The following is a 24502-nucleotide window of genomic DNA, read 5'->3' as shown; positions in this document are numbered from 1 at the left end:
ATAAAAACGTTCAAGGTGGTGCTATGTTTTTATTTGGAGATCTGGGCGGTGTCAGCCTAGCTGCGGTACTGGTTTGGCGATAGCAGTTCTCCTCCTGTCAGCTGAAGTTCTCACTGGCCGTTAAAACCCATAGCTCTCACCTCTGTGTGGATGTCAAAGGTGAGCTGGAAGAGGCACTTGTGTATTTTTGGCAGACGGTGGGAGATAAGTGTTGGACCTGTGGTTTCTTCCCTCCAACCTCAAAAGGACAGGGACCGTAGCCATTCTGCAGTAGGGTCGCTCTGTGCTTGTGCTGACTCTGGGGGTTTGCACTGCTTACCGCTGCTGTGCAGCTCGGGTGGGCGTCTGCCTCCTGGCTCCTGTTTGCCGCTCCTGTTGGGGCCTGAGCCCGCTCCGGGGGGTCTGGCTGCTGCAGACAGGGCTCTTGCCGCTCTCTGCCCGGCTGCCGTCGCACCTTCCTGCCAGCTCCCAGAGCGCTGCTCTGGCCGGTGGAAGGAAGACCAGGCATGGCCTTTTCCGACAGTCTCTTCAGTTTTCTCTGACAGCTCCGGCCTTCCTCTCTGTGGTCTGCAGAAGAGAGGAAGAGCTCGGAGCTGAAGCTGGCGGGAGCCATAGGTTAGAGCAGGATGGGGGAGAGGGGGGTTTGTGCTCCTCTGCTGCGCCCGCTCCTGGCCCCTGGAACTGAGTCTATCTGGTGTCTGCCGCAAACGTTTCCTTCGTGGGGGCGGCAGTTGGGTGTGCAACAGGGTCTGGAACGGTCTCTTTGGGAGCTACCGGTCACCTCCAAAGATGCAGTCTGACCTCCTTCCTACCGGCGGCAAGGACAGTGAATGACTGGAAGTTTGGGGCCCTGCTGAAATTCTGCTATATTAGAATTAGCTGGATTCCACCCCCCAGCCCCCGCTGCTGTGCACACCCCCTAGCTTGAACACAATAAGTTGTTTGAGTGTCGCTTCTTTAGATGCAATAACTGCTAGCAAGTATTTTTGCAGTATTAAAAGTTGAAACAGTTTGATGGTTTGTAGCTGGATTATCTCGTCTTGACTCCATCCTCACCACCTGACAGCTCTCTTCATTCCTTTATTCTCTTATGTAGATGGCTAGTGAACTTTTTAATAGTTGTAATATATTTTTAATTATTATTCATTGTGGGTTTATTTATTTTGCTTTATGCAATTTTTGAAGTGGGATTGAACAGGTATCTTTTTCTTCCCAGTCTTTCTAGGCTCTTCGGATTTCCCTGTGTATGAAATAAATCTATCTTGGATGGTTATTCATTTAGATAAAGTTGAAGTCTCTTCTTACAAGTTTTTATTGACTGATGAGGTGACAGCAAAGGAGTAATTTCCAGACAGGCACTGACTGGCTGCATCATGTAAGAGAAGGATGGATGTTCAGAAGATTTCAAATAGCTGCACAGTGCAGCCAGCTGCTCTGCCTTTGTAAGGACGTTTTTCTTTGTTGCAGCTGGTTTCATCTGTCTTACAATTTATGCGAAGTGAACAAGCTGTATCAAGCCTGTAGGCCTTGTTTAAACAGCACAGTCAGATTTATGATGCATATTATTGAGATCAGCGTAGCGTGTGTATCACTGTTAGGTGAAGTTTACTTGAAGCTTTCTGTGAGCCTTGATCAGCCAAGGTTTATGTGAGGTACGTATTGAAGGCAGTAGGACTTCACAGCTCAGACTATTTGTGCACATTATCAAGTTTGCCATCCCCCAGAGTCGATTCCTGACTCTAGCTCCATTTATCGTGGACGCTATCAGAAGTGTGCCGGTGCTCCGCATACAAAGGAGTCAGACTAGAACCATTTTGCAGCTGCTTTTTTGTCTTCTCCCTCATTTACTTTAGATGCGAAGACACAACAACATTATAAAAAACATGCGATGGCCCAGGGGAACAAATCTCTCTGCCCCTGAGTGCCCAAGCAGGAGGTGGCTTGTCCTGGTAACACTTGTGACCTGTGTCCATGTGTCGCCTTGCTGCGTCCGTGTGCGCAGCTGCATAAGTGCAGGTCACAGTCGTGCAATCTTTTAGGTCGCGTGGTCCCTGTCGATCTCCACTGACTGTCTGCAACCTGGGGGTAAAGCCTTTATAACCATAACGTTTACATTCCGTGTTGCGCTCGATGACAATCAGACACAATTCTTAGAGGCCGTGCTATGTACAGGCAATTCTGTTGTCACGGGCAGCTGGGACTAGACACGGCGCTGCAGAGAAATAGATCTGTGGGTCTGTCTTTATGAGCGACACCAAGAGAAACCGTTCTCTCTCTCCAGCAGTGGTGGAGCAGGTGCTTGATCCTGGCACATGGTTATTGTTTTTGTGGTGGCTTGGGGATGGCAGGAGGGGACGGGGCACTGTTCGGCTGCCATCCCTCACCGGCTCAGCATCATGGGGGAATGCAGCAACGACCCTTTCTACCTGGCGCCCCGATCTCTGTCACGTGACAGAGGAGAAAGTCCTCTTGCCTCTGGACTTAGAGGCGATTGAGGCATTGCTCTTCTGGGAGGTTTCACAGGACCCCATGGGAATCGTGGGTCCCCTGCCTGAGTTCTTTCATGTTGCGTATTTATCTGTTTGTCCCATTACTTTCTTCCTGTTGTGCTGAGCTCTAAGAAAATACAACACTGCTCACAGCATAATTGCAAAACATCAAGAATTTATTAATTTCCAAATAGCGTATAGTCTAAAGTTAGGAGCTGTCTTCATGTTTCTTCATTCTCATTTTAAATCAAGCAAATCTATATACATGTTTTCAGACATCTGTATAAATTATGCAACCAAAGTCAGGGAGAGTTTCTTCTCCTGTTTACACACAGTATTTCCAGAAGCACTCGGAAAGATTCCCACGTTTCTTGTACTGTTTCCTGTCCTTGGTCAAGAAGCGGCCCAGCAGAGCAATTCGAGGATGATTTCCATAGAAAGCCTGAAGCCAAACAGCATGAGAGAGGTTACTGTTGGATGGTAAATGTTCCCATCAGGAATGTACACCCTTCCCTGCCCCGGCTGCTCACCAGCCCTGCGTTCTGGCTGGGGGACAGAGAAGCGGCTGCCCAGCGTGCCCTCTGATTTAGATGATGCACTAAAACTAGCCCCTGTCTTCTGCCTTTATATTTAACTCAGCAGACAAGTGAACAGGAATTATGTTTTCCATTTAACTGATGGTTCATAATAAACCTGGTAGTGCTGTGGAGCCCGTGTTGGGGGGGGGGGGGACGGGACTGGCGTGCAGCTAATACTGGGTAATGCACTGGCCTGGCCTGGTGAAGCTGGAAATTGGCCTTTATTTAGAAAGCTATTTTCCTAGGGGAAAAAGGGTGGGGGGTTTAGAATGAAGTGCTCTGGATTACTTGCTCTTCTTTTTCTGTTTTCTTTTTTATTTTTTTATATTTTTTTCCTCACCTGCTTATCTAACTGCTAAGTGATTCCAGCTTCAACAACACTGTGGCGTACTTTCGTCTATACTGTTTGTGAAGTCTGTGGATCTTGAATAATGTCTTGGTAACAATTCCATGCAGTTTAAAATGTGGAGTCTTATTTTTCTTGTTTCAGTCACAGATGGTCATTTACCTACCTCTTTGACATTTTCCCTTGGGTTGTAGCTGCTGAGGCTAGGACCTGGTAGAGGGGAGACATAATTAAATGTTTTAGCATTTAGAAATCGTGAACCTGCACGAGTCATTCTTGTGTGCTATAATGCTATAGCCGTCAGAAGTCTTGGACTGGAGCGTTCAGAGGACCAGACAGAAAACCTTTTTTCTGCATTCTTGTTGCACACGGTTCCAGCAGGATCTGGGACTCTGCTGATGCAAACTGTACCGTCCTCTTCAGCAGGTGTCTGTCATGGCTGTTACCCCCGAACCATCTATTGCTATTGATTCTGCACTTTCTGCAGGTATTGATGTTTTTTAAGAGACTATGCTATTTTGTTTTGTCTGCTTCTTGGCCAATCTTTGCCCTGCCCTGGTCTTGCTATGCTGAGGTTTTGCTAAACTAATCTGGAGACTTTTCCAGCTAGCGCTGACCTGCAAGCGTGGCTGCTCAGCAGGTTTCCCCAAGACCCCAGTTAACTAAGTGACAGCTCTCCGTTGCCTACACGGGATGTTGTATTTCAGTAAATACCCAGCAGTCAGGGCACAATACCTGTGGAAGCTGGACGTGCAAACCGTGGGCGCTCTCCCATAAGCTGCTGTGGTAAATCCTCACCTGCTTTGTTGTCTTCAGTCGGTGTGCCCAACAGCTCTGGCAGGAACTGAAGCAGGGAAGTGCTTCTTAGGCGGCCCAACCGCTCCAGATTTAATCTTGAATCTTCATCCGCTGCAAATGGAAGATGACAGAAACAGGCATAAGGTAAATCTTTTGCTTTGAATCCCTGTTTCAATCTGTCTCAGGTGATTTCTGATCAGGTCTGTTGGCTCCACCTGTTGAAAACTATCATGAAATCACCAATCATCTATCCTCATTTAATGAACGTAATAGGGGATAGTTGTTTGGGGTTTTTTCCTTCCAAAGCTTTGAGGAAAGACACCTTCCTGATAAAAGACGCCTTCCTGAAAAGATGCCTGATTCCTGACATTAATCTCAAATTCTCATTTCTCTGGCAGATCGTTCTTGAAGAATGTTTTTTGACCAAGAGCAGCCCCTCCCATTGCTTGAGGAACTCACAGCCTAATCCTTCTGGTACCCAGCTGTAGACAACCTAGACTTGTATATAATTTATTATTTTTTTTAGTCCATTTCTTTATCAACAAGCTCCTATGCTGGAGCTTTTCTATGAGTAAAGACAAAACTTCCTGTTCAAGGCCTGTTAACCTGCTCTTTTCCCCCACTATTAAATGCAATAAAATGGGGGGAAGGGCAGGAATAAATGTAGGAGATCTTAAAACATATTTTGGCAGCTGTGCTTCTCAGTGCATTTCAGCCATCTCTCTCATTTAATGTGTGTACCAGTACAGATAATTATTATTTTTTATGAAACAAGAGAGTGCTGATACCCAATGGAATTAATTTGTATGTGCAAAGAGAATTTAGCATTCTGTAACTAGCCTGTACCCCAAGGCAGGTGGCCGACAGGAGCCCTTAACAGTGTTATACTTGAGGTAAATAAGGCTTTCATAATCTGAGCAGGAAATTTCATCTTTGCAATATATAGCAGACATTCAAAATTGTGGGCAACAAGAGGGTGCTGTTATCAAACTCTAGTTGTGTAGATTAATATCATTTTGTAGTTGCGCTTTTAGATGTTACTATGGAGTTTTAGTTGCTCTCGCCTGCAGGGATGGGTGAGACTGTATAGCTCATCAATAGGAAATATATAAGAAAATAAACTGCTGAAAATAATCCCCCAACATTTCAAAAACTTGGATCAAGAGCTTGGAGACCTTGGGCATCCCGTTGTTAGTTTCTTCACTGTACAAAAGGATAATTGCAAAGGACAGTGGGGATTTAAGTGTAAGACTGAATAAGAATACTGTGACTTCCCTGTGCTGTGTGGAGGCAATTCAGAGCTCTCACTTTGTATTATTTTTTAATTCAGAGAAGTGTTAGCAGGTAAATTTGCTTGGAGATTTAAAAAACAAACAAACCAACCAACCCTCTTTAATACAGAACTCTATTAAAGAGCTCTACTTCTGTCTTACCCAGGCTAGAGACTCTTTATATTCGCAAGGAAGATTTAATAAGCTTAATGGATGTCTTCAAACAAATGCAGTAATTGTTAGAGCCAGCGTGTTCACCCTGTGATGTGATAGATGTTGTCCATACTGAGTCATGGCTGTCTGTAAAGGCAAGTTACATAGTGGGAGGCTTGAGAAGATGCTGGCTTAGTGAGTCCAAACTTTTCGAAGCAAACTGGGAACTACTGATGCCTATAGACCAGCACAACAACGGTTGCACCTGCCAAGCAGGTAAGAACAGCCACTTTTTAATAGCTTTATGCAATAGCTGGGTTCGATTTGCCTGGTCTTTCAGAACTCACTTCAGAAACTTCCACCACAGGGCAGGTCTGATGACAGCAACTCTCCCGACTCTGTTGTGCGTTTTTACTGAGCCGTTTCAGTCTTGACTTATAGTATAATTTCAAACTTTGAGGACAGCTTTTTCAAGCAAAGTTTTATTCTTTCACTCGACTGAGTGGAATCTGCATTAGTGCAAACAAATAGCATGCTCAATATATTGCAATTTTTGTAGTGTAAGACAGAGTCTTGCTTGTTCTTGATCTAAATAGGACTGCATAAATCTTTGCAGTAGGTTTCCCCCATTTTGAATACAATTTCCATTAAACATAGCTCATTTTAAAGTGTAGCAAGAGGAGAGACAGTACAGCCAAGTTTCTTTACATTACCCAATGCCTACTCATGCCGCTTCAAATACAGACGCTCTATGCGCCAGCTCACGTCCTGTGCTAAAAGGCTCAGATACCTTTGTCTCCTGGGTCTCAAAGCAGCAGGAAGAAATACTCAGGGCACCCAGCCTCCCCGTTTCGCAGGACTAACACCCACTGCTGATGTCACTTGTGCTGCTGGTGTTTTCAAGACGTTCCTGCTTTTCCTACAGCTGATCAGCACAGATGAAGGCCCCTCAGAAAGCATACCAGCTTCTTCGCTGCTTTTACTGCTCCAGCCCCTGCTTTACGACCATTAAAATCAAAAGACTCTTACCTGAGGGTTGATAAGACATCTCACTGGCATTGATGATGGGGAGAGTCGAGAGAGGACAGGAGAAGCTGATGATGATGAGACAGCAGAATGCCAGCTTGTGCATCGTTGCTGTGTTGAATCTATTTCGTCTTTGTCTACCTCTGTAACTCAGAACTCCTGTCTGACTGTTGCCTCTGCTCCCAGTTTCACCCGTTATATAGCCGCCCATGACCTCATAAATATCATCATATTCTCTCCCCCCCTCCCCCCCCCCCCCCAAAAAAAAAAATCCAATGAATTTATTGCCCATTGATTCTAAATGGAAACCACTTTGCATTGATGTAATTTTTCAAGGTAACAGTTCATAGACAATAAATTTACTGTCTTATAGCTTGATGTACAAAATGGATATTATATCAAACCAAGCACAGTAAAGTTTATAAATCTGGCATTAAAAAAAAAATAACTTCCAGTTATAAATCATGAGTTAACAAAAGGGTCAGACGTTGGTTGAAATGACCAGGGCACTAAGACAGCTGATTTATGAGCCTTAGCAGGCTTGACGCAAAGCATCTGATATGAAATGCACTTTTTTTTCCCCTTTTGTGAGATGGATGGATGTGTTGTGTTGTATTTGGGGTTCTTGTGCCAGAAAAAGTAAAAGAGAAGGGGAGTTAAACATCTAGTTAATTTACAAAGCGAATGTTAGGGGAGTTCAATTTTTATGTATTTTTTTTTTCCTTGTAGCATTTCACATCTATTTATTTGAGAAGACCTCATCCAATGCTGCCCTAGAGAATTGTCTTGGCAGAGAAAGTACAGCTTCCATCTGGAGACTTGCTTGGTACATATAAACTACTTTGGTTGATATTAAACGCAGGTCCCTCACTAGACTGGAAGACCCTTTTCCATTTCACTTATCTTCTCGTTCCCTCAGTTGGAACTAGCTACTGAATTCTCTGTGTGCTAGCTAGGGTTTTTTTTCCCTGTTTGCCTTTTGCTTTTATTTAATGCTAACACAGTAGTTACTGTATGTAATCTTGTAACTTCAGTCTTTCTTTCCCTCCATCTGGCATATTTTGTCTTCTCTACCTAAAATTTCATTTTTTTTATATCAAAGACCAAGGAGTGACTGGACTCACCTTTGTTCTCTACGAAGCATCCTATCCAACTGTATAGAACCTTGAAAACTAAAAAAGTAAGTTTGTGACAATTTTCTTACCTTTACATGTTGAGAAGATTATGCCTGTTCACATTCATGATAAATTGAAGTTTAGTAATGTTCTTTCCTACCTCTCTAACGAAGTGTGTGTGCCTTCAAATGCTCTTCAAATACACTATGAAATCCAACTAGTGTTACTATATTTCTTGCCCTATGCTGAATTTCACGATAATTGTAAGTTGCAAAAGGAGTGAACTTGCCTACTTCCTTTTTCCTTTATTAGCATTTCCCGTTGAAGATTAGTTTTTATATTGTAAATTCTGTGGCTCCTAGGACTAACTTCAGATTAGCTACACTGGTCATACACAACAGATGTATTTCTGCTGCAGGTCTAACTCAAAGAGAGTGTGCCCCACACTTACATGGTTAACAGGTTGTCCAGAAAAGCTGTGGACTCTGGGAATCACAGAATGGTTGAGTTCAGAAGGCACCTCTGGAAATCATCTGGTGTAACCCTCCTGCTCAAAGCAGGGTCAACAAGAGCAACTTGTCCATGTTTGAATAGCTTCAAGGATGGAATGGGACAGAATTTCCAAACTTAGCTTGACAAGGCCCTGAGCAGCCCCATATAAGCTCTGCTTTGAGTGCAGAGGTGGGGAGTGGGAGAGGTGAGAGAGGGCCTTCAGGGGTCCTTCCAACCTGAACTTTTCTATCATCCTGTGTGTAGAGAGGTCCGGTATTGGCTTGTGGAACACGTGCTGCAGGTGTCTGAACTACAAATCCTGTTTCTCTGGACTTCTCTCTGCTGAAGTGAGTGGATACGACAAAATAATTTCTCTACAGAATTAACCTAATACATTTTATATGCCTCTTTCCCTGTGCTTCCCTACAAGAGAAATAAGTAGATAGAGAGGAATTCTCTCTCCTCATCTGAGTCATGCAACTCTATGTTCCAAAACTGCAGACAGTAATTAGGTCTGATTTGATGCATGATCTCACTGTTGGTGCTGGATGCTCTGTACAAATGCTTCTCCTTCAGTGAACTATCAATGACAATGGCATTATCAATATTCGCTCTGAGCGTCTTCCAAGGAAAGCTAATGAAGCACTCTTCACAAGCAACTTATGTCCTTTGTCTTCTCTCAAGGAAGACTCAGCCTCTTAGAGCCATCATGACGTGCGTCATGTGGAAGTTGGGCAACCTGCCCGCAGCTTATTGCCTTTACTCAGATTTGAAGTTGTCACTTGGACGCTTTTTCCTCTACCAAAATGTCAAAGGCATTTTCCTCAGGGGACAGTGCACACGTCATCATGCAAAGCAAAGAAACAGCTCATCCTAAACAAAGCTGCACAACCCTGAATGCACGGGCGAGGGAAGTAAATGTGAATTGCACTTTGTAAACTTTGAAATTGATTTGCAAGAAACTGTTTGAATTTTTATCAAAACTACTATTTGTGGCAATATTTACTTCCCTGCTACGGTCTAGCATATCATTTAGGGGATTTGGGATTTTTGCTTTGCTGTTGCTGCTGGTTTAGCAGATACCTGTCCTCATTCACATCTAAGAAGTGAAAATTTCTCATTTTAGCTAATTATTCAGCTTCATAATGTGATTATCAGATCTATTTTGCATACTGAGATAGCTGCCTTGAAAGATCATATGTGCAATAAGGTTTTTTGCCTGTGACTAGCTTCTAGCCTTATGTCTACCCTGCATTTTAGAGTGTACTGAAAATAGCCTGTTGGGACACTCAAAACTAACCATAACTTGGATACTTGCTGTTAACTTCCTTTTTTGAAGATGCTCCTTCTGCCCACTGTGTCCAAACCACAATGTAGCGCGTGTCGTGTGCATTCTGTATAACCAAATAGCACTATATGGCGTACGTGAGTATGCACGGTAGTATTCTTATTTCTGAATTTCCCCTGAGAGGTTCTGACCTAGGTTTTCATGTTCCGTGGTGGGCGGAAGGTGCGCAGGTGAGTACATGTGCTTAACTGAACACGTTACCTCTGCGTAAGTGAAGATGGCAGGTTCATAGGCCTTTCTGAAGATATTTTATTTTGCTACAGAATTGGCAAGTGGTCTGAAAATTCTCTAGTACAGGATCACAGCTGCCAAAACATTGCTGCTTTGTAGTATAGTTTCCAACAGTTTGGGGGGAAAAAATAACCTTGATTTTTGGCCCTGCTCACCTGGCACACTGTAGTCTGGGTATATTCTCCAAGTGAAGCTTGACAAACTGGTCCTTAATTCTTCTGTCCTCTCAGCACTACAGAATTAGCAAACTGAGGCTTCACACTGTTTGACATGAAGGAAAGTAAGTCTGGCGTGACTGGAGCTTGGAAATATAGCACATCAATATCTTATGGGAATTGGATTCTGGATAATGCAGCCGCAAAGAGAGGAGCAGAGACCAGATCTTGAAATAAGGTTTCTTCCCCCAAAAATGTAATGGAACTAACTATGCAATTACAGTTTATTTTTAAAAATGAAATTATGAGAGCAGAAGACAGTGTAAGGGAAGAGAGGAAAGCTTCTGCTGCGCGAATGGAACTTTCTCTGTACCTTTCTCCCACTTGCCCAAGGTATCGCAAATAACCTGTTCAACCGTAATAAGAAATTATGATCTAGACAAAAGCAGAATAAAAACTTCTTTATCTCATTTTTCTGGTCAATGCACAGAAAGAAGTACAAAGGAGCCTCGCTGAAAGGCATAGGCTGTTAGTCAGTGACTCTCATTTCATCAGTCCCGGCTACAGAACAATCTGGAGACTTGGGCTCGCTTTCTTCAGAGGTGCACATCTGCTTCTGCAACACTGCTGCACTGTAACTGTAAAAGTTTCCAGTTTGGTTGTCCTTGTTGCAGAGAAGTGTGTCGTGAGGCATTTTCAAGGCAAAGTACTGGATTTTTAGAGACCTTACAATAATCCGGAGTAGTCCAAATCAGCTCTGATCCTAGACATAGTGCAGCAATCCTTTCCTTCCTGGTGTGGGGAGTGCAAAGGGAGAGAACTGAGGTAGGAGACTGCATTTTCCTATTTGGCTTTCTGAATAGGACTAGATTAACTTTTGCGTGGCTGTGTTTTTTAACAGCTAGCCAGTGCACCTTGACCAGTAACGGGTACCTTGTTTTTCCAGACCACCTCGCAGAGAACAGAACCCTTCTCTCTCTGCCGGTGCTGGCGTTGCTCCTGGGTGGGCTCCAGGGCGCTGGAATTCCTGCTCCGGGAGGTGGCGCTGAGAAACCTCCTGGAAGGGCCGGAGCGTGCGGGGCCAGTCCCCTGGAGCGGGCGGTGGGGTATACACCTAGAAAAAGATAACTGCATTGTGGAAAAGTAACCGTGTGGTGTTTGTTTGGGGATGGATTTTTTTTTTCCATTTTTGCCTTCTGAAAAAGGTTTTATTTCTCTTCCCTTCTTGCGTACTTATAGCTTTCTCAGCTAAAGGACTTTCTTACCTGTTTTTGAAGAATGATTAAATAACGTCAAGGGACGTTTACTCTGGAGGAAGTATTCATACAACATATCTCTTAGACATTAGTTTTTCTTGAGTAGCTTCGCTGGTAGCAGTCAGAATCACTGCTGGTATTGGAACTGCATCAGAAGCTTGGCCTACTAAAGAGCACCACAACAATTATGTGGGTCAAAATAAAGCAGTCAATCAGTTCAGGACAGGGTCTTTGCTCTTGAGTGGCTCTTGGATGAAGAGTGGTATGACCTGCTCTGCTTTCTCATTTACTATAACAAATATTTTTACTTCTCCTAATGGCTTTGCTTTCTTGGTGTTTCTAGAAGCAGTCCAGGCTTCTTCTCATGTTAAGCTTGGAAGGCCTGCCTTTGTTATATGGTTTAACTCACTGAAACAACAGCTAAAGCATTTTGTGTGGGATTTTTACCTTCCTGGGGTTTTTATGCAGAGGCCCCTTTGTTAGTCCTTCCTTACATCTCGTTCCGTTCCGTGTACTGGTTTACCTTTCTTCTCCCCTCCTGCTTGTGCTCTGGTTAGGTTCCCGGCACTGTTCTCTGCAGTGCCCGGCCTCGTCTGTCTGTCTGCCCGAGGTGGGAAGGAGGAAGGAGCGTTTGAAGGGAGGGCTGGGGGAGGCGCTCGGGGGACCCGCTCCTCGCTCGGCCTCGGCCCAGCACCATGGACAGGGGCCGGGGGTACCCGGGGCTGCCGCAGCCCTCGCGCTGCCGCGTGTGTTTATGGCCTGGGAATTAATGAATACACCAAATAACGCCTTTTTCTTTTTTTTTTCCTACCCTCCCTACTAATTGTCTTCTAGTTTGGTGAGAAAATGGACGTCCTCGGCAAATAGAGCTATGAGTTCAGCATTGCTTTCTGTTCTCCTCCATCCTTGAGCACGCATCTCTGCTTCCCTGTGGTTCTGGCCTCAAGAGACCCCAGCTTCCAGTGAGCGTTGGTCCTGTCCCTGCTGGTCCATGTTCCCGGGTTGTCCAATAGCATCTGTAGGTATGAACTTAGCAGTGGGAAATAGTTGCCAAACTATCCAGTAATGTTGCTATATTTGTTCTTGGGATTATTAGGTTGGATGACTCCCATCAGCTGTGGTCCTTTGTAACTGAAAATGTAGTGTGTCACGTTGATAGTTTGGGGTTTTTTTTATTTTCCTAAAAATGTTTAAATAACTGGTAGGAACCAAATACTAATTTTAATTAGTATTTAATTTGGACAGGCATTGAAACAGAACCCTTGCTCATTGCAAAGTTGAAGAGCGTGAAGGAATAGCCCTATGCTCTGAGAACAAGATAATAAAAACTATAGGTGTAGTATGTATGTGACATTGCTGGGGGTTCATATAAAACTGCTAGATCATTTTTTCCACTACTATCCATCACTATACTGTCTCAGGACAGATCGTGCAACTTTTATTTTATTATGATTTAATTAAATCAATTTTTGTCTGTCTGCCAGAGCAAAAACACAGGCTGAAGGCCTTGAGCGTGGCATGAAGATACATGTGTGGTCTAGGGGATGTATCGGGGAGCAATACTTGTTGAGATAGTTTTGGGGATTGTCTTGGAGAGAAGGAATCGAGTTTTGTGCCTGCTATGTATCTATAGCAGTTTTTGGTCCAGATGATGGGAACAGCTGTGCTGAATCTTCTGTCAGAGGCAATTGGTTTGCTACAAAACAAAGCTCACGAATGCACAAGCTTGTGTTCACTGCGGGTGATGAGGCAGCATGATACTTTAGGAAAACAGCCAAACACAATGCAGGCTTAACAGTACCCTTCTATCTGTATATATTACAGTACAGACATACAGACTTTACTAAAAGTAATTGAGTGATTAACTTTGGTTTTGTTAACTTTTGCCTTTTTCTGCAACTGTGGATGGCGTGTACCTTTTGTTCATGGATATTGACAGTGGTTTTCCTATGCTAAGGTATCTTGGGACTTTTGTTTAAGTACTGCAGTTTTATATTCTATACGTATACTTGTAGTTTTATCATCAGTAGATATTATATTTTTCTTTCTAAAACCACAGCGCAGTCTTCCTGAGGTTTAATTTAAGTTGTAACAAGAAATTATCCAGCTAATCCTGCTGCAGAGCTAGGTGACTGCTGCCTGCTATGACATTTTCACTCTTGTTATGTTCTTAAACTTAGACCACTTGTTATTTTTTATTAAGTAGATTATTGAGGGTTTTTCCATACAAATCATATTGGCGGGGAGCCTGCCCACACAGACATCTGTGCAGCTGAGGATTTAAAGAAATGAACTTCAGCTGTAATATTTCTGTCTCCTAAGGCTTCAAATGCAACTTCTAAAAAGATGGTATTACTAATGTCCAAAAGGGAAGCAGCTATACCCTGCTGATACTTTTCTTAGCAGTTTGAATGGTGGGGTGGGCAGGACAGGCTGTTGTCTTGCATTTTTTTCTGGCTCAAAGTGAAGAAGTGCAGAAATACTAAAGCAGCAAATTGCAAGAGATGGATGATGCATAAGAGTTGTCTTCCAGATTTCCCTGTGTGAGGCTACTTCACACTCTGTTAATTGCAAGGGGCTCTGCCTTGTTAGTTTCTTGTTACAAATCATTTTATCAGAAACTTATTAAGATTTTGCTGTCTTTGAAGATGGTGTCCTTTTTCATTATCTAAAAGAGCAAGAGGATAAGGGCTTGGGTATACACCAGGGATGGAACAAAGGCAATTTTGTCAGAGGTGTCCTTGTGCTTTTCTTTATTTTTCTGTCCAGATGTTCACATTTGGTGGACGCAAGTTCTTCCAGTTTTTACCATAGAGGCTTAGGATCACTTACCCCTCTACTATCCACAACTGATATTAGAGGATAAATTTCAGGTAGTTCTGTAGAAGTTCAGTGTGTGGGCAGGAGCCACTGACTAATTAAAGAGCTATCCTAATAATCATTGGCATTTAACTGTCCTACTTAGCATAGGCAGTAAATGAATGGCTCACCAAAGCAGACGTTAATTTTTTGCTTTGCTTTCCAAATGCATAATCCCTTTAATCCTTCACTACTTAGAGTTTTTTGTTAATTAAATGGAATCTCTGCAGGCTCGGTGATTCACACTTCAAGACAAATATGTGTACTTAACAGGGGGAAAGTTGGCATAAGTCTCACTGGGCAACTTGAGGTTTAAAGTGGTTCTTTCAAGGTTATTTTGTAAATGAATGCATGTTTCTTGGCAGTCAGCCATGTAGAATCTTCCCTTCACTGTTTAAGAGATGGATTCCAGTTTATCAAATAATTCTCGCTGCAAGAATCAACTGATTTTCGCTGCGAAGGCTGACTGACTTTCTGATTGATCTTGACTAGAGTGGAAAGCTGTCCCTGGGGGTGGGAGTTTCTTGCCACACTGGAACTAAGCAAAGGGAGGAAAATCCCATTTCCTGCAAGAATTCCCAAGGCAGATTTACAATATAAGAGAGTTCTGAAGAGCAGTATTTAGCCTGTCACTCTTATTCCTTTGCTACGTATGCATTTATTTATTTTTTTTTATGAGTAAGGCTTGTAACAGACAGGACCTACTGCTTACTTCTGGGCAGAGCCTGCAGAAGAGATATGGAAATAAGAAAAATCCACCCGCACATGGAAGCGTACGGTTTCCATGCTTGGAGGGGTGGGATTAGGACCTGTATCGCCAGTAAAGGATATATATCTGATGTGCCCGTTCTAGCACCACCCTGTCTTTTCTCTTTGTGGTCTCGCTGCCAGCTGTGTAGCTCCTTTCTTCTAATGTGCAGAAGAACCATCTGGTTAAGAGCAATGCTCATATAGCAGGAGGTGAAGGATGTGTGAGACCAGGAGGGGAAATGCTGCAGATCTTTACGAAGAACAACACTCGAACTAGTTTTCAGATGCCCTTTATGTTCCTGCGCTCGTTCCATGCATTTCTCCCCTAGTCCTTGTGACATTTCTCCTTCCTTGGGCTGGAGAGGGTGATGGGGAGGTATTCCTGCCTGTTTGTGGCTGCTCAGCTGTATTCTTGGCCTTTTCAGCTGAGGACGTGGGTTGCTTTACAAAGCCTGGAGCATGCATATAGCGTCCCATCCCAGCACCCGTGTAGCTCTCCTAAAAATCCTCTGCAAGACGAGCAGGAGTTATGCTTAGAAGGAAATAATCCACTGCCAACCACCATCTGTGGAAGCAGGATAGTGTGGGAAGCCTCCAAAGCCGCCTTCATTTACTGCTCGTTTATGACACCATACTAATGTTTTATTTACGTGATGATCTCTTTCTGTGTCATTAGGAATGGCTGGAAGACAGTGCAGAAACAGTTATATAAGGCAGGGTAATTAGCACTGCCACAGCACAGTAAATCCTTTCCCTGCGCTGTAATTCCCTCAGGCGTACTTACTCGCTCTGGAGGAGCACACCGATGTTCTGTGTGAAGCTGTACCACAGCGAGTCAAAAGGATGCGTTATTGAGGGTGGCTGTAACACGGATAATGTAAACCAGGGAGCGGGGGGAATCTCTTTGTCCGTGACAGGACAACTGTGGTGATGAACGGTGATGCTGCAGCTCATCTGGAGTTAATGTTTCCTTCCACCCCTCCTTTCACGTACCTGTTCACTGTCTCTTTGGTTCTAGTTTAAGAAAAATACATTATGCTCTAGATACTTCCATAAATTTTGCTTTAGGCATGTATGTACGTTTTCTTTAGAATTGTGTTCTGCTCTTTCAAAGTTTGCATAGAGGTGCGTTGAGTAAAAGTAGTGTGATACCTTTTGGTTTGGTTTGGTTTTTTGCCTGCTTACGGGACTGTAGAGCGTTCTCTTCAGGTGAAATGGTTTACATTTGTTCTAAATGGAAAGTATCAAAATATCGATGCTGTGAATATTAGAAGGATTTCTTTTCTTTTAAATATAAAATTTCTCAAGTCTATAGTGTTGTAGCTAAAGGCAAATTGTCTCTTTCACCTCTCCATTCACCTCCTCCTTTGTTTCCAGAACTGCATTTGTTCTAAACCTGCTGAAATGCTTGTGTACAGGAGAAAAGCAAGCTAATGTAACCTAAGATTTGGTTTAAAATTGACTTAAGTAACTCGGACATCTTATTTCATTTTCAAAATGGCTTGTTTCAGTTTGGATTATGTAAACTGAAAGTAGATTTAACAGGTTATGGTAACTATGATAAGTCATCCTTAAATTGAAGTGGACGTCTATGTATGGGGTTTTGCACTTGGGAAATCAAATAAAATCTGATTTATTTTCTTAATGCAAACAAGTTAGACAAACAGGAAAGGTTTTCCCTGATTTCAGTGGGTGTTCAGCCGCTTGGGTGTTTTTCATTAAAATATAATCCAGTTTGCTTCAGAGTACCCCAGGAACAGTCTGCTGCTTTAACTGGCAAACACCCAGGATCTCGAAGGTGAAAGGAAAAGTAGTAGGTGATATCATAACAAACTCTTGCCAAATTGAGGTTAGAGGGAATTTCCATTTTCTTTGTAGATGGTATTAAAAGTTCTTATTTACAGTGAGGGCAGTGAGGGTATCCAACAGCCGTTTTCGTGCCAGTTCCAGGACAGAAGGATGCTCAGCCATCTGTTCCTGACGCGCAGCTGCCACAAACCCGGCGGGACGGAGAACCCCCTTGGATGGACTCTGAGGAAAGCGCCGTATCAGGGAAGGCTTGCTGGTAGAGAGAGGGGAACTGAGGTAACACTTGGTGACAGAGTGAGACTTTGTATAATTTTAATAGAGAAACTTACCTTGACTCCCTATCACTTGTTTGAAATGCCAGCGGAGCGGTACAAGTGCCTATTTAACACCATTGCCTGTGTGTCGTCACGCAGGAGTCGTCCTCCTGTGGAGGTGTCGTGGATCGGGCTTTCACGTCGTTAGTGTTAGTATCAGAATGACTGTCAGAGGCGGCTGTGCTTCTGTCCTATGCAGGATCCGATAGAAAGACTGAAAATAATAAATAATATTCTGCTTTTAAAAAATGATATGACGTTTATATGTTTGAGAGAAGCTATGACGGTTTCAGTCTCCATCATCTAGAAGTATCAGGCACAGCAACGCACAAGCCTGCCTGTACGAGAGGGAGGTGAGAGACAGGAAACCTTTGCTTTCCTTCGCTACGCAACTCTTGCAAGAGATCATGAAGCCAAGACATGATGCGACAACACAGTTTTAATTACTGATGCCAGTAACTGTGCCAGGAAACGGTGCTGGTTCTGGAAGCAATAAAAAAGCAGCAGGCTCCTCTGCTTAAATTTATCTTTAAAGAAGTTTTGTCTCCTTTTTCCATGCCTTCAGAACACTGCCTGACATCACCTGGGCCTCTGCACACAGTCTGGCTGAGAGGACGCTTTCTGACTTCCAAGAAAAACAAATGGAAATGCAAAAATCTTGCATCTGGCCTGTTACCTCATCCTCGGCCACCTGGGCTGCTTGAGACTCGTCATGGCATTCCCCGTTCCTTTTTGCTTGCTACACAATAAATTAAAAAGACTGAGAAAAGGGACGTTTGCAGAAAGCAGACAAAACTCAGAGCTCAAAGAGTTAGTAAAATTGATCTGCATTATTTCTACATGAAATGGGAGGTTTCTTCAGGTATTACAGAATCTATATCTTCAATAAAAGCTTCCTGTGAAGCCAAGAGGCACGTCATCTTCCCATTGTTTGCCATCAGAAAAGAAAGTATTTGTTTTCCACAGCCCTGAATTATGGACAGTCAGGCTTTTCTCCTTCCTTCTGCCTTAATTACCAGTCATCAAAGATGCATAGTGCAGTTTCTTCCCCTTCACCCTTGCTGGATGAAGGAGTTTGCAGTGCTCAACACACCGGAGGGCTGTCACCCTCTCTGACCAGGAACAGAGCATTCGGCTACAAATTCTGCTCAGGAAAACTGGGAGAGGCTTAATCCTGACAACGTTTCTTTTAATCTCCTCATTGATGATCCCGAAATCGTACTGGGCAACATTTTTACAGAAACTTGAGAGAACAAAACGTTCACTAAAAGTGCATGCGGCATCCTGGAGGATTTAGATCAGGTGCCTGCACCATTTCTGCTGCCGAGGCTTGTATAGTTGCACTTGTCGTCTACTGATCGGCACGTTATCTAGCTTTGACTGGAGTTTTATTAGCCGCCATGGATTTTTTCAGAAGACAAAAGAATAATTAAAAAAGGAAAGAACAGGAACTGACAAACGTGTGGCGCTTTTTCAGACACAAACTTCCAAACTTCCCATCGCGTTTCCATAGCATACTGCCAGGAGTGGTCTTACAGCTGTGTGCGCTACATGCATAATGAAAAGGAGAATTTAAGCAAGTTCTTTAGTACTTTTAAATAAAAATATCTATTTATGCGGGGTCTAGAATGGGAACAAGCTTCTAATGCAGTTGTTCTACGTGATCACAGTGAAGGCAAATAACACAACCCACAACAATGAATTATGTTCAAGGAAGCGCATGATTCTATGGCCGTAATTTGAATCCTTTATAGAAAGCCACAATTCACAGAACTTGAATATTGTATAAATCTGAAAACTGCTAAACACTCCAGCTATCTTGGTATTTACAGTGCTGCTTTTGTTATGAACTATGATGTCCTGCTCTGCTGCTTAGTGGCAGAACAGATTAATTCACCTGTATTTAACTTCAGTTCTACGATGACCACACAAAATACACGGCTGCTGCCCAGGCGTTCGGGTAGCAAGCAAGCACTGCAGTCCCGCGTAAAGTGCCCCTGTCTTCCCTTTGCATTGGAACCAGAATTTATTTCATTTTTGAAAAAAGGTATCTTTCAGGACTTCTTGGTTCTTATTTATAAGCACGTCTGCTTTGTAGATGCCATTGAAGTATTTCACAGAAGCACAGGCTTAGCCTGTCTCACTCTGCTCCTGCGGCCAGATGTGCGTCGTTGTGAAACGCAGGCGTTTCTGCGTGCGTCTGACAACAGATTCCTGTGCCGACAAAACCTGTTTTATCATTAATTCAGGCTTCTGCGCTCTCAATTGATAGAAGTGACAGGTAGAATTATCCACATAATCCTTTAATTGAAAGGAAGATTGCTCCCGACAATACACTATTCAGAATGTATTTTCTTTCTGTGAGTGCCTGTTTCTTGAAATAGTCGAGGAAATCAATTTCAGTGTAAATGTGTCCCTTATTCTCAGAAATCAGTTTGCACTTATTTAGGTGGGGGTTTTTTCCTCTATGGGATTTGTTTTGATTCATGGGAATTTTATGCCACTCCTGAAGTACAAAACAGCAAAATCAAACTGTCTGGAAAAAGTATTATAAGGAGCACCTCATTGTTCAGTAAGATTTCCTTCTGCTTCAGGTACAAAAAACAAAAATAGGGGGTTTGCACTGTCTTCAGAGCGTTTCAAAATATATGCAGAATGCACCAACAAAATGTAAAATCCCAACTGGTGTCTTTTTCCAAGGAGAAAACACCAGATGTTTTGAGTTTTTACAGGGTGTTTAGGCTGATTCTCATCCCTTACGTGTGGATTAGAAACTGATCACAAGCAGAACCATCTTATCCTGTCCTAAGCCATCGTCTGCTGGTGGAAAGGTCGCTCTTTGATTAAAGGTACCTTGGTGGCTTTTTCATGTCTCTAAGTTTGTGAACTTGATGTAATAGTCACTCAGTTCTCATGGTTGAAAGTACTAATAGGAGACTTGGACTGGGGATTAAAAGATTTATTTAAATATACTTAATTTCACAGTTCAGGCTTCGGTATGACATTTATTTTCTCACATACCATTTTATATTTACTTGTATAAAAGTTTATCAAAATGCATAAGTGTGATTTGGTGAAAATAATCTGCTATCGTAATCTTCTGCTGAATAGAGAGATGGGCTGTCATTCTTCAAACACAAGAATAGCGTTCTCTAAGTTGAGATCACATAGAGGGGAAAATCACCCTTTACGTGACATATTGGTGGGTTTTCTATTTTTCTGAACAACATTTACCGAAGAAATAAAATAAAATATTTTTGTAAAAGGTTAAAAATGATGTTGCAAATGCCATGACTCAAACGTGCGTCTTCTTTTTTCTCTTCAAGACCAAAGTAGCAGTAATTGATCAAAGAGACAGATACAGTGTCTGATGTTAAAATCTTTCCAACCTCAGAGTTATAAAAATAGTACCAGAAATGTACCACGGCTACATATACCACATCTGCAATGTACATAATATGTTTACATCACCTAAAAGATCAAAGTTGCATGATGTAGGACTGAAGGTGGTGCAGTCCAGCTGCACAGTGACATCTAGTTCGAAGATCAAGTCAACCACAGCTTTCCTCAGTGTTTCCACTGCCTCTCTCAAGCCAATCGCTCTACGACAGCAGATGCAAGCTATTATGAAGCTATTATACCCTTCTATTACTGCTTTTAAGTGCAGTACTTCTTTCTATATGTAGATCAAGTACCACTTAAAAATGTGATTCCTAGTCCTAGAGGAAGAAAGTCAGCAAACTCTATCTTTTAATTTATTTATTTTTATTTTTTTAAGAGATAGAAAAGATGCACTCTTTCCTCGGTGGCTAGGCTATTTAGCACTCTAAAATGTACAGATTCTGACACCGTCTCCGTTTATGTAAACCGGTTCTTGTTCTGTGTTCCGAAAGAAAATTCAAATGCGGTTTACATGGATGGTCCAACTCCTAGTTCACCAAAAGATCTCTGAATTCTGTGGATTTGCCGTGGTCCTGATATTCACCTTGTTCTTCCTCGGGAAAGCGGCAGCTGCAGGCATCGTCTTCCTGAATTGACTGTTCAGGTGTGGTACGCACTGAAGAAAAATATTAAATGTTCACTTTCTGTTGTATTTATTCAGCCATCTTATTTCACCCTTCCTCAGCCACAACTGCCGGAAGTCAGCAAGAAAAATTCTTCCAAAGGATTCAATAACCTGAAATTATTCCTCAACAGCATGTACATCTGATAAACCTAATTTATCATACTTTGTTTTCCCTAATGCCATACGGGCTGCCAGTGCTCTGTTTGCCATAGGAATGAAAGGAAGACCAACATGGAGTTGTTTGATTTTTGGAGTAATGCTATTGTCTCCTGAATTACACCAGAAGATCAAGCCCTTATCTCTAGGAAAGGGGAGAGAGAAAAACCCCAACAAAAAATCCCAACTATAAACTATGTTGGATGCAACTCCACCTCATCTTTGTGCTGAACTCTTGAGCTTCCCCGAGGCTTATTCCCCTCTCAGAGGGCAGTGCTGGATCCAGGCTGAGCCTGCATCTGTGCAGCAGTGTGTCCCGACTGATATCCCCCCTTCCACTGCAGCCAACGTTCAAAGACGCTCGCTCCAGGCCACGTGTACTGTTTCTGAGCAGACAGAACGGGGAAGTGCTATTGCCACGCATGCCGAGGATGGTACTTGGAAGTAATAAACAGAACTGACCCTTAACCAGATCAGTGAGGCTCAGCTGAGCTTTTTCACCTCCCGTGAATACTTCATTTGTATGGATATGCATGCAGTTAACCTGCAAGGTTGATAGAACATCCACAGGTAATTAAGTGCATCCTACAATAAAAATTCTAAAACTGTTTTCCTTTCAGTTATTGTTTCTGACTTACAATGGCAGAAAATGAAGCTATCTGCAACTATCTTTGAAAGAAACTTAAAAACCTGGATTCCTGATTTGTCTAGTTTCAAAAAGAAAAAATGAATGGAAGAGTGTATCTATCTTACTTTTCTTGAAGACAGCACGTAGTTTCTTTTTCTGCCAGATACTGAAGGATATACACAAGGGTAGCAGAAACACTATGCACAACAGCCCAGCTACAGTAAGAGAAATTCTGATAATGTCCATCTGGATGTCCTTCCCTAGGAAACAAACAACATTCTCTAAGAAGTGTTAAAGATTCTACTGCCCTTGAACTAGCTGACAACTTTGTCTCCAACTCTGCAACGCTGGAAATGGACAGAGGAAAAGACTCTTGCTTTAAATGGCAAGTGAATGAGCTATAGTATGTTTCGAGGTAGGTCGTTAATCTTTAGCTCTATAAGCAATATTATACAATGACTTACCTGGCACAGTGATAGAAAATGGCATTGCAGATGTTGTAGGCAGAGTAGTGACTAAAGTGGGATTATCTGAAGCATGTTTGCAAACGACATCTTTTTCTGCAGTTCCAGGCTCCAGGACCCGGTCTGCAAAGCACCTGAAAGATATTTAAAGCAAAACAGGAAAAAAAAAATGGGAAGAAAATCCAGGCCAGTGTAATAGCTATACCATTTATTTTTAGATTACTTACTTTGTCCAGTTTTTACAGGAGCCATTGGGCTGATCATTAAAAGTTCCATAGCGGCAAGTTTGGCAATCTTCAACAGACAAGGACAGGTAAATTTGTACAAGATGAGCATTTAAGACAGCATGTGAAACGTTATTTTTGCCTGCTTGTACAATGACTACGATTCGCATTCATAGAATCACTGTTTCATAAGCTGCTCTGAGTATGCAAGGGAAGTCCTTCCCTCTGAGCTATGGACCAGTACAGTACTCCGCTACAGAGCCAGTTTGTTTGGCACAAGATGACGCAAATCATGTCTAACTCCAGAGTTCCCACCTCAGTTTCCCACACGCTGGCAACAAAAGAGCTGTCATGCAAAGGGAACTAACTGGTACACAATCTGAGTTGCAGCAGGGCGCAGAGTTTGGTGAGTTTGTCTGCTGCCGTGCTCGCTACACGCACCGTGCAAACTGTTTAGCAGCAGTAGCTTTTATCTTGCGAGGGCCTTATTCTAGTTGTTTCCGCACCGTGCAAGAGGCAGCGGTGCGTCTGGTGCAGCGAGCGCAGGAGGTTTAAGCTGGTGGGGAAAGGCACCCTTACCGCTCCCGGTGCTCTCCTGGCCCACGCCGCAGCTTCGGTCGCAGCGGGAGCAGCCCTTGCCGCCGCAGCGATACCCCTCCTGGCAGGTGCATTCAGCATCGCTCTTGGAGGAACACACTTTCAAATACCTGAATCTTCCTGGGAGGTGGAAACGAGCCTGAGGTTACCGAGGCGCCCGGGCAGACCTGCTGCGCAGCGCAGGCCGGCGGCCTTTGCCCTTCCAAAAATCCGGCCGGTGGCATCAGCGAGCAGCCCCGCGGTGTTTGGCCGGTGCCGTTTTCACTCGCGGCGACCTGACAAACCCGCGCGCCGTCTTTTACGGCGGGGGGTAACGGAGGGTCCCGGCGCCCCCGGCCGCCGCCCGGTACCTTCGCACTTCCTGCAGAGGGTGCAGCCGTTGAGCTCCGCCGCGGTGGAGAAGGTGCCGGTGGGGCACGGCCGGCAGCGGGCGCCGGGCCCGCAGCCGCCGCTCACCACGAAGGTACCTGCGGGAGGAGACAGAGGGTGGCTGTCGCGGGGCCGCGCCCGGCGCCTCGGCCCGGCCCGACCCCCGGCCCGGCCCGGCCCTCACCCGCTGGGCAGTGGGCGCCGCAGGGCAAGGCGGCGGCGGGCCGCGGGCTCAGCGCCAGCGCCAGCAGCGCTGCCGGCAGGAGCGCCCGTCCCGCCCGCGCTGCCGCCGCTCCCATGGGGTCGGTGCGCAGCGGAGCGGCGCGATGGAGTGTGCGCGGGGCGGCGGGCGCCGGCCCTTAGGGGCCGCCCCCGGAGGGCCCGGCTGCGTCAGCCCGGGGGCGGCGGGGAAACCCCGGCCCCGCGGGGCTTTCCGGCCCCCCCGCGGCGCGACCCCCGGCTCTGCCGGGCAGCGCCCGCAGCCCTCTCAGCGCTGCCGGGCAGCGTCCGACGCTCCCCACCGGGGCTTCCCGGCGAGTCCCGCGCGGAATCCCCGCGGCAGCCCGGCCCGGCCCGGCCCGGCCCGTCAGCGCCGCGGGCAGCGGGTCGCTCCCCGGCCGCGCCCCCCGAGAGGTGAGGGCGGAGGGGGCAGGCCGCACCGCCATGTCTCATATCGGCGACCCCCGCCGCCGCGGGAGATGAGGCCGCGTCTGAAGCCGCCGGGCAGGGGCCGATCCCCGCGCGCGGCCGTAGCCGAGCGCTGCGGCGGGGCCGGAGCGGGGGAGCGGCGGCCGGTGCCACCCCCGCCGCGGGGGCGCTCGCTGGCCACCAGCGCGGGAGGCGCGCGCCGCGCCCCGCCCCCTGCGGCTCCCCGCGGCCAATCCCCGCCGCCCCTGCGCGGGCGCGTGGCCGCGGGCGGTGCCCTCCGGGCGCGTGGGCCGGGGGGGGGCGGCGGGGACACGGAGCGTTCCTAGCGCGCTACCGCCGAGCGCGTGCCCGGCCCGTGCT

The 24502-nt window shown here is 44.9% G+C and overlaps 2 protein-coding genes and 1 long non-coding RNA gene across 10 annotated transcripts; 1 reads left to right on the top strand and 2 right to left on the bottom strand.

The window, feature by feature from the left end:
- Nucleotides 1–2256: 2256 nt before the first annotated feature.
- On the bottom strand, nucleotides 2257–6861 carry UTS2 (urotensin 2). Its single transcript, XM_063353535.1, has 4 exons — nucleotides 6665–6861; nucleotides 4212–4322; nucleotides 3580–3623; nucleotides 2257–2931 (listed from the first exon to the last, which is right to left on the bottom strand). The coding sequence occupies exons 1-4, from the start codon at nucleotides 6765–6767 to the stop codon at nucleotides 2815–2817; spliced, it is 375 nt and encodes a 124-aa protein (XP_063209605.1). The 5' UTR covers nucleotides 6768–6861; the 3' UTR covers nucleotides 2257–2814.
- Nucleotides 4175–17181, top strand: LOC134523978 (uncharacterized). Of its 2 annotated transcripts, XR_010073461.1 has the most exons (8): nucleotides 4175–4355; nucleotides 4610–4712; nucleotides 5649–5911; nucleotides 7391–7487; nucleotides 7764–7841; nucleotides 8533–8615; nucleotides 12093–12280; nucleotides 16812–17181. It is a non-coding gene; the product is annotated as an uncharacterized LOC134523978 (long non-coding RNA). The 2 variants fall into 2 exon arrangements; XR_010073462.1 differs by lacking the exon at nucleotides 8533–8615.
- Nucleotides 17182–17211: 30 nt separating this feature from the next.
- TNFRSF9 (TNF receptor superfamily member 9) lies at nucleotides 17212–24378 on the bottom strand. 7 transcript variants are annotated; one of them, XR_010073460.1, is made up of 9 exons: nucleotides 24016–24378; nucleotides 23476–23592; nucleotides 23108–23245; nucleotides 22532–22598; nucleotides 22305–22438; nucleotides 21966–22100; nucleotides 21675–21756; nucleotides 21428–21598; nucleotides 20909–21047 (listed from the first exon to the last, which is right to left on the bottom strand). XR_010073460.1 is itself a non-coding variant. In XM_063353530.1 (7 exons), the coding sequence occupies exons 1-7, from the start codon at nucleotides 24164–24166 to the stop codon at nucleotides 20920–20922; spliced, it is 870 nt and encodes a 289-aa protein (XP_063209600.1). In that variant the 5' UTR covers nucleotides 24167–24378; the 3' UTR covers nucleotides 17216–20919. The 7 variants fall into 7 exon arrangements, 3 of the variants coding, with proteins under 3 accessions (XP_063209603.1, XP_063209600.1, XP_063209601.1); XR_010073458.1 differs by having other exon boundaries at nucleotides 21428–21756; XR_010073457.1 differs by lacking the exon at nucleotides 21675–21756.
- Nucleotides 24379–24502: the final 124 nt, after the last annotated feature.

This window comes from Chroicocephalus ridibundus, chromosome 16 (genome assembly GCF_963924245.1).
Source record: "Chroicocephalus ridibundus chromosome 16, bChrRid1.1, whole genome shotgun sequence".
Taxonomy (NCBI): Eukaryota; Metazoa; Chordata; class Aves; order Charadriiformes; family Laridae; genus Chroicocephalus; species Chroicocephalus ridibundus.
Note: the sequence above shows the minus strand (reverse complement) of the source record. Positions and strands in the feature narration are given on the sequence as shown.

Coding starts and splice junctions, on each gene's coding strand:
- UTS2 (XM_063353535.1), bottom strand. CDS start 6,767: ATGCACAAGCTGGCATTCTGCTGTCTCATCATCATCAGCTTCTCCTGT. Junction 3,624..4,211: donor GACTGAAGACAACAAAGCAG/GTGAGGATTTAC, acceptor CCCCTCTACCAG/GTCCTAGCCTCAGCAGCTAC. Junction 2,932..3,579: donor CAAGGGAAAATGTCAAAGAG/GTAGGTAAATGA, acceptor GTTTGGCTTCAG/GCTTTCTATGGAAATCATCC.
- TNFRSF9 (XM_063353530.1), bottom strand. CDS start 24,166: ATGAGACATGGCGGTGCGGCCTGCCCCCTCCGCCCTCACCTCTCGGGG. Junction 22,599..23,107: donor CCAGGAGAGCACCGGGAGCG/GTAAGGGTGCCT, acceptor TGTCTGTTGAAG/ATTGCCAAACTTGCCGCTAT. Junction 22,439..22,531: donor TCCTGTAAAAACTGGACAAA/GTAAGTAATCTA, acceptor AATATCTTTCAG/GTGCTTTGCAGACCGGGTCC.